Genomic DNA, 8,573 nt, shown 5'->3' with positions numbered 1-8,573 from the left:
CTTTGGACACTATGGTTGTTTAATAGACTACTAATAAGAACAATGAGTAATCGATTTTTCTTATATCATTACATAAATTTTCATTTTTTATTTTGAGGGCAAAGTCCCAAATGTGACTCCCAAGTTGGAGAAAGGAAATAGAATTAATGGCATCCTGTTTTCATCTCTGAACATTTAAACACAAAACTTGACAGGGTTTTCGGATCTGGAATATATGTTCGACCTGATTTTCGCTTTTCAGAAAGTTAGACCACATTCAGTTCTGTTCAGTTCATTTACATATAGGCATATATGCACACATGTATGGCATCACGTGTGTGCTGTAGAAGGGATGACCTAACAGGTTCCAAATTACAGCAATCAAACCTTTCCTAGATTTTCTGAAGCCAGCAGCCTGCCATTGACACTTAAAGGGCTTGGCCTCCAGAGTCTGGGGCACCAGAGGCCACCCGCTCCTTGGGAAATGTCGCTTCCTGACCTGGAAGCCAACTTGGCAGCCACGCGGCTAGCAAACACTTTCAGTCAGAATAAGGAAGCCCGACCCAACCAGGGAAAACTTTAAAAGGCCCTTTCATGAGAAGCCCCAGTTGGCTTTTTCCAGGAGGCCCGCGCTTCGCTGCGCGCTCTCCCCGTGTGCGCAGGCGTGCGCTCAGATCCACCGCTCTCCTCTCAGAGCGACTCTCAGGGTCTCTGACAGGAAGCGAAGGGGGCATCAGCCGGCGCCCCGTAGGCCCTGCTCCTCTCCAGCGCCTGAGGTGAAAAAAAAAGGCGGGCGGACGAGGCGCAGCCGGGAGCAGGCGCGCGTCGAGGGGAGCCCTTGCGGCAGGTGCAGCCCGCCAGCTTCTCAGGTCGCCGCCGTCGAGGCGCGTGCGCAGCGGGGTCCCGGTCGCGGCGGGCGCGAGTCCAGGCGGCTTGAGTGGCGGCCCCGGGGGCGCGCAGGCCGGGGGCGCGCGCACGGGCCCGAGCGCGCTCCGGGCTCACTTAGTGGCGCGCCGGTCTGGGGCGGGGGGGGGGGGGGAAGGGGGGGAAGGAAGGCGGGAAGGCGGGGCGCGCGGGGCTCGGCGGAGGAGCAGGCGCGCTGCGGCCCCGAGGGAGGGCACGGTGGAGCATCGCCTGGCCCCAGAGCGGCCGTCTTAAGCCGGCGGGCGCGCTGCAGCCTCCCCTCCTCAGGGCCAGACACGGAAGGCGACAGTCCCGCGGCGGCACAGGCGCTCTCCAACTCCCGCGCCACAGCGAAGGGAACGCGGTAAGCGGCGGCGGGGGCGCGGGGACGGAGGGCTTGGGATCGCGGCGTCGGTCGCTGTTCCTCCCCGAGGTGAGGGAGTGACGCCCCCCGCTGCCTGAGGCGGCCGGCGCGGGGGGCTGTGGAGAGCGCGGTCTGGGCACCCCTGAGCTGTCCGCGCGGCGGCCGGAGCGGGCGAAGGGGGCGCCTGGGCAGACGCCAAGACCTTGCGCTTGACCGGGACGGGATGGTCGCCCGCAGTCACCGCCTGGGAGTCGCTGGCCCGCCGGGTCCCCGCTGAAGGTGCGCGACGGGGTGCATTGGGGAAGGGGCGCTCCCCGGCGGCGCGCGCGCACACGCGCGGGACCTTTCGGTGACCGCAGCGGGGGACAGACACACCGCACGGTCGCGCGTGGCCCCCGGAAAGGCGGACAGGGGTGCAGGGCCGGATCCGAAGGTGAGAGAACCGCGGGAGGGTGAGAGGGAGGGCGAGCGGGCGAGCACGGAGGGGTCGCCTGCTGTTGAGGAGCAGCAGAGCGGAGCGGCGAGGCCCCGGGTCGGTGCTGCGGGGCGGCGGGAGGAGAGCGCATCGCCAAGCGCTCGCGGATGCAGTGCGTCCGGGCAGAAGGACGCCCGGAGGTGTCTCGAGGCGGGACCTGATCTGTGGGCTCCCGGGTTTGCAGGGTTATAAAGTTGGGGACCTGAGCACTTGTCACTCTGCAACACGCAGGGACAGGATCTCGCTGCTGTGCTACTGCTGGTACCGTCCTCAGCATCTTTGAGAGTTCTGAAGGACGTGAGGGGACGGAGACCGAAAAGTGCCCCCAGCTCAGAAAATGAAGGGCTGTGGAAACCCCGAATTGGGGGAGGCAACATCACAAGGGAAGAAAGGGGTGACTTTCTTCATCCTCACCTTATCCGGAAAGCCACGACCATTGTGATACAGTGTCAGGACTAGTCACGGGGGCTTCCGTTTCACGTGATCGCCTTCTGAAAGGGTTCACAGAAAAGCACTAAGGTTTTTGGTCACCTTAGGCTGTTATTTTGTGTAACTTTTTTTTTTTTTTCTTCCAAAATTAATGACAGGAATGTGTGGCAGTTTGGCTGGATGCCAAATATGCCGTTACTTCTAGCTATAATCCCACGTTCTCCCAAACAAATATCCTCTTGGATGTAGGCTTCCTTAAACCGTGTGCCCAGACCCCCTCCCCCCCCCAAAAAAAAAACCAACCAACCCTGTGTTCTTTTTTTTTTTTTTTTTTTGATTTTCGAGACAGGATTGCTCTGTAGCTTTTTGGTTCCTGTCCTGGAACTCCCTTTGTAGACCAGGCTGGCCTCGAACTCACAGAGATCTGCCTGCCTCTGCCTCCCGAGTGCTGGGATTAAAGGCGTGCGCCACCACCGCCCCCAACCCTGTGTTTTAAAAAGGCTAGAAAGACTCCCTTAATCATTCTAATAGAATTACAAGTTACACATTGTCCTAGCTTTTTTTATTAATTAATTGAAAAAAAATCATACACTTAAGCATATGATAAGGAAGAACAGAACTTTGTGTTAATCAAATTAAATGTGAGTCTGCTATTTATCTTTTCCAGAAGAAACTATCTCTTGGTAGCTTGAGGCCTTGCTCGGACCATGTCTGTTCAGCAGCTCTTACCTCTTCTAGATAGTGTTAGAGAGAAGGGCCGATTTACCTGCAACCAGTAAGGTTAAGCGCACATCTGGTGTTGTCTAATCTACAGCTAAAGGAGCATTTTTAAACTAGGAGGCAACAGTGTCGACTTCGACATTTAGAACAACAGCTCAGCTTTGTTTAGAGCAACTGAACCATACTACTGAGCCATATTACTGCCCATACTTCTGCTTTTACCTACTGTAGAGATCTGAGCTCTTTGAGTCTAAACTCCACTTTAGTGTCTACACTGATACTTAGAACACCTGTTATAGTAAACAAATCCAATGCATATCCTTCATGAAGAGATTTTGTGAGATTTTTATTTTGAAGAGTTGTTTGATAGTTAAAGTTTCTATTAATTTAAACTGGGATATTTCAAGTTCCCCCCTGTGAGCAATCCTGAGTTATCATTTAAATATTGCTGTAAAACTTACCCTCTATTCTCAGATACTGTTTCAAAATAATTTATGGATTTGTATCTCAAACAATTAAGATTTCTTGATTGATTAATTCTCAATTTCCAGATAAAACCTGAAAATTGCCAAGGTACACAAATAATGTCTACTTTTGTCTGCTTATACAATATGCATTATACTGACACACATTATACCGGTTGGTGCTGATATTCATAGATATTTTCTGTGTGGTTCACCTATATTAATCAAAATAGCTAGCCATTAAAATAGACAGTTTGTAAACCTTTAGATGTTATTGGCTATGCTATTAATTTTATTTTATTATTCTGTGATGAACCTATCAAGGATTCAACAGTGCCATTTGTTGCAGGGTAGAGTACTGTTTTTGTTTACAGTCCCTGGTCTCTCTGCCTGCTGGGCTGAAGTATTTGAATGGAGACAGAGGTACCATTCTTCTTTATATGCTTTGTCTGGGTTCCCTTTCTGTTATCAGCTATCACTTTCTGCTGTCAGGCTGGGAGCGGGTCCTGATGCTGTATTATCTGTTGTCTTTTTTTTCTTTTCTTTTCTTTTTTTTTTTTTCCTTTTTTTTTTTTTTTTTTTGTCCATTGCCAAGTACAAAACATGTAGATTCTGTGACAGATAATTTTTATTCATGTGCTTTTTGCTGTGCTATGGGCTGAATGCTTGAGATTCTTAGAAGAGTGACTTGTATATGTGAGGTTTTAATAAGTTTATATGCAGAAAATTTTGTATGAGAGAGCCTTAGAAGTGTCTTCACTTTAGACAATTTGACTTTTTTTTTAAAAGTCAAAACAGCCCCTTTAAAAATATTTACTTTTTTATGTGGACATGGGTTATTTTTCTTTTGGAGTATGTTTTATGTACCTCTTTCGGCCAGTGAAACTCATTAACCTGGTATAATGTTAATAGTCCCCTACCCTGGAAGCTAAGTAAAAGTGTAATTTGATAATCCTGCTAACCATACTGGGTGCTTGTTCAATTATTTAAATGTTACTTTGCATATCTGCCTAAGGAGGAGCTACATAATCAAATCAGTTTGAAAAAAGTCTATTAGTTTTGAAAACTGTGTTAGTCATATGTTCTTAGTGTGAAGCATTTTATGAACATATATTATTTCCTCTAACAAGTATTTATTAAGTATTAACAAGTATCAGTTGCCAGTCTCTGTGCACTGAGATTATGCAAACAATTCTAACTGAGGTAGTTTCTGTGTCTAAGAGGGAAATCTAGTGCTGTGTAATTTATAGCTGTAGGAACTTTCTTTCTTTGTAAATTATGGGGAAGCACAGTGTCTTGACATTTGAACAACTTCTGGATTTGATACTCTAGAACATGTTTTGCACATATTAGACAAAATATGAAATTAATATTAGTCATCTAGAAGAGTGCTGTCCTGTAAGTGCTGTGTAGGACTGTGGTCAGAGTGCCTGAGGAGGGGGATTTGGGAATGGCTAGTTCCCAACTCAAGAAGACTTTAAAGGATTCCTGGAAGGTGACATACAATCAAGGTTAGCGGAAATAAGATCCTCCTGGATGCTTGTTTGCCATCCTGAGGGGTATGGGTCTCCCTCTATGCAGAGTTGTTGCTTTTAAAGAAGGTGCGACATGACAAGAGTTCAGCTTTCTCAGCAGTCTGGAAGGATGATCTCAGAAATCTGAGATGGGCGCAACTTTGATGTGTTGGGATGACCTTGATAAAGGGACCTAATATATATAACTGTTACTTGAGTGGAGAAGAGAGAGAATCAAGGTACTTAGGAGGGAGAGTCTATGAGAGCAGGTGATGGCGCTTGTGGAGTACAGAAATTTGGGAGAAGAGACTGAGATTTGAGAAGTCAAGGTGTCAGGTTCAGCTTAGGACATTCAGAATCGGAAGTGAGGTAGAATGTTCATTAGAGATTGTACTCAGGGAGTCATTTCACAACGGCTTATGAAGAGAGGGCCTAGCTTAGATAGTAAGTAGGTAGATTAGTGGATGGACGCATGGATGACAGATGTAGCATGTCGCATAATTGTAAACACTGAAAGTTGAGGCGCTTGCCAGGAAAGGTACCGGGAGTTGGTAGGAACGTAGACAACTAAGGAGATCTGAAAATTTGATGAGACAGTGGAAAGCAAGGGAGCATGGTAGAATGAGGGGAAAGGAGAGAACGTCAAGAAATGAGCCATCAGGAGATGAAAGCAGTGGTAGACAGTCCTGCTATACTTCCACTCAGTGAGTTCTGTGTCCTGGGCCTGGCAGTTCATTTTCTACCCTTCATCTTCAAAACAGGGAACAAAACACATGTGTTACGGGGCATCTGTGAGATCAGAGATGATAGATAGGCTTAAGCCCAGTGTCTAGAAGGTTACTTGTTAGTTTGTTGCTAACAAGCAGGAGATGTTTTAATGAAAACAAACCTTGGATTTGTGATCAGAAGACTCAGTAAGTTTTAGTTTCCCAAAGTGCAAGCTGGCCGCACTGGGAGGCTATTTCAAAGCCGTTAATGAGGTGATCCAATATTGTTTTGCCCTAGAAGGCAGCGGATTAGCAGACATTGAAAAAACGTGAAGGAAGCAGAGAAGCCAGCTCATCCAAGTCCTACAAGAGAGGGTAGGGGTTGTCTTCAGAGTTCTGGGGGGATGCCGAGCTCCCAAAACAGCCTCTGTTCTGGATGAACTGTGTTTAAACACCAAGTGTCCCTCACATTTATATTTTTGGTATTCTAAATATGCCCTGGATAATCTCACAAGGTATTGACTGTTCATTTTAATAGAGCCTGAAACAGAAACAAGACTGAAGATAGATATAAAAGTTTAACAAACTATTTCCATCAGTTGCTAGGTGAAGCTGCTCTGATGACAGTTGGGCTAGGCATCCATCTGTGAGAATAGCAGAATATCGTTAGGAATCATTTTCATTGACTTTTTTCTTCCAGTCCTGTATGGGTCTGTCCTAGGTCTCTGGGGTATCCCACCTCTGGGTCCTGACCCTCAGGGGTGATCTCCTTCTCAGGGTATGGGTCTACAGCAGTGCCAGTCAGTAGTTGGTCACTCCCACCATTTCTGCACCATCTTTCCCCCAGCACACCTTGTAGGCAGTACAAATAGTACATTGAAGACTTTGTGGCTGGGTTAGTGTCCCAGTCCCTCCCCTGGAAGTCTTGCCCGGTTACAGGAGATGGCTGGTTAAGGTTCGGTATCCCTTTTAGGAATCTTAGCTAAGGTCTCTCTCCCTCATAGATTCTTAGGAATTTCCATTGCTGTAGTTTTCTAGCTTATCCCAGAGATGCCCTCACATTCCAGTTTTCTCACCGTCCATCCTCCTCACACCTGATCCCTCCTTTTCCCATTCCCTACCCCTTCTTCCAGTTCCTACCCCTTCCATTAGCAATGTCCATTCTATTTCCCCTTCACAGAGAGACTCATGCATCCCTGCCTTGAGCCCTGTTTGTTATTTAGCTTCTCTGGGTCTGTGGGTTGTAGCATGGTTCTCCGTTAAATCCACTTATGAGTGAGTGAATACCATCTACTGATGGAAACAGATGCAGAGACCCACAGCTAAACGTTAGGCAGATCTTGGGGAATCCTGGGGAAGAGTGTCTCTTTCTGACTGTGTTGCCTGCTTTCGGGACCCATTCCTCCTACTGGATTGCCTCATGCAGCCTTAATTGAAGAGGAAGTGCTTAGTCTCACTGCAACTTGGTGTGTCAAGGCTGGCTGATATCCAGGGGAGGCCTTCCTGTATCTGAGGAGAGACAGTGGAGGAGGAGTGAATGGGGGAGGAGTGGAAAGAGGAGAGAGAGGGGAGTCTTTGTTGGGATGTAAAATGAAAAACAAACAAAAAAACCAAACTTAACAAATTATAAGGTTGAATCAAATATTTCAGAAGACATTTCACAGTTATCCAGGGCCTTAAACTCAACATTGTGAGCAGGTGATGATTGACCTGTGGAGAAATGGAAGGATGATTGTGGAATTTGCTTTTTTTTTTCCCTGCCTCCCATGAAGTTTATTATAGTAATGTAAAATATCCTTATGTTCTATCTTAGTCTTTTTTTTTCTACTTGGATGAAATGATGATATTTTATATCCATGATAAACACTTAAAATTAAATTTGCACCATTTATGCCTACATATCTTGCTTTGTAACTAGTGAACATTTTGAGAGTAAAATGTTTACATAGATGAATTGTTTTGGCAATCAGCTTTACCTGAATGCTGTGCATGTTGTTTACATATTAATTGAAAGGCATAATAGTGATTCATTGATTATATGTAATTATGTTTAGTTCAAATTAGTAAGTCTATTAATTTATCCTATCTATGATTAATTCACACTTTTTTTGTATAGCACCCTCATTAGTACATAGCTTTAGGACACATGAGAATTTACTGATAAAATGAAATTTAATGTTTAGCAATTTAAGGGTGAAATGCAATTCATTATGCTGATGGCTTTGAGAGACCATAGCACTACTATCTGTTATCAGTATCTCTCTTTGGCAGAGTTTACTTCCTGCGATTTTTTTTTCAGTCTGTTTACCTTATAGGTCCTGTCACTTGCAAAGGGTAGAGAACTGTGTGATTTCAGTTTGTTTTTTGTTCTGTTCCACATTGTGTGTGCAAAAATCTAGTTTGTCTCACAAGACATTTACTGTCTTTCTCAATCCTCCTTTAGAAAGACTGCAAGGTCAAGTTGAAATTTGGTTAGAGACGAGTGTTACATGTAGGTAGGCGTTAAGCATTGTTTAATAGCCAGAACAAAAATGCTACTTTTGAATTGGTGAGCTGCAGGGTATATAGGACAGTCTGGATTTCAGGTTCAAAATCAGCTGCTGGCTTCAGGCTGGAAAGTTGCCTAGGTTTTAAAGTATGTTATCACATGGGAAGACTGTAGGGACATTTTGGAGATCTTCATTATGGCCTTAGATTATTTATGTGAATTTTTAAAGTTTGAAATATTTTCAAGATTCTAAGTCATGTATTAGCTATTACATGAAGTATACCTTGTTTTAATGAGAAGAAATTATGGTACTAACATTTTTTCAAGTAAGAAAAATGCAAGTGTATGCCCAAGTATTGGAAAAGTAAAATTATTTGTACAAATTTGCTATTATATCTGTATGATTTTCTTTATATTGCATAAATTGAATCATATGGATTATAAAACTTCAAAATACCTGAAGGAAATAGGGCCAACATTTCAAATTTGTAAAAATACTTTTAAGGGCTAGGGAGATAGTGTAGCAGGGT

The 8,573-nt window shown here is 45.2% G+C and overlaps 2 protein-coding genes across 2 annotated transcripts in view; one reads left to right on the top strand and one right to left on the bottom strand.

Moving 5' to 3' along the window:
- Nucleotides 1–981: 981 nt before the first annotated feature.
- LOC130889354 (basic proline-rich protein-like) lies at nucleotides 982–1,998 on the bottom strand. The gene has a single exon (XM_057792997.1). The coding sequence runs from the start codon at nucleotides 1,996–1,998 to the stop codon at nucleotides 982–984; it is 1,017 nt and encodes a 338-aa protein (XP_057648980.1).
- The window catches only part of Ugt8 (UDP glycosyltransferase 8), a 69,608-nt gene continuing 62,107 nt past the window's right edge, over nucleotides 1,073–8,573 (top strand). The window contains exon 1 of the mRNA XM_057793358.1: nucleotides 1,073–1,246. The gene's annotated coding sequence lies outside the window, so the exon portion shown is untranslated. The remainder of the gene's footprint in view (nucleotides 1,247–8,573) is intronic.

This window comes from Chionomys nivalis, chromosome 18 (assembly GCF_950005125.1).
Source record: "Chionomys nivalis chromosome 18, mChiNiv1.1, whole genome shotgun sequence".
Taxonomy (NCBI): domain Eukaryota; kingdom Metazoa; phylum Chordata; class Mammalia; order Rodentia; family Cricetidae; genus Chionomys; species Chionomys nivalis.
This window is presented reverse-complemented; position numbering and strand designations above follow the sequence as displayed.

Coding starts and splice junctions, on each gene's coding strand:
- LOC130889354 (XM_057792997.1), bottom strand. CDS start 1,998: ATGCTGAGGACGGTACCAGCAGTAGCACAGCAGCGAGATCCTGTCCCT.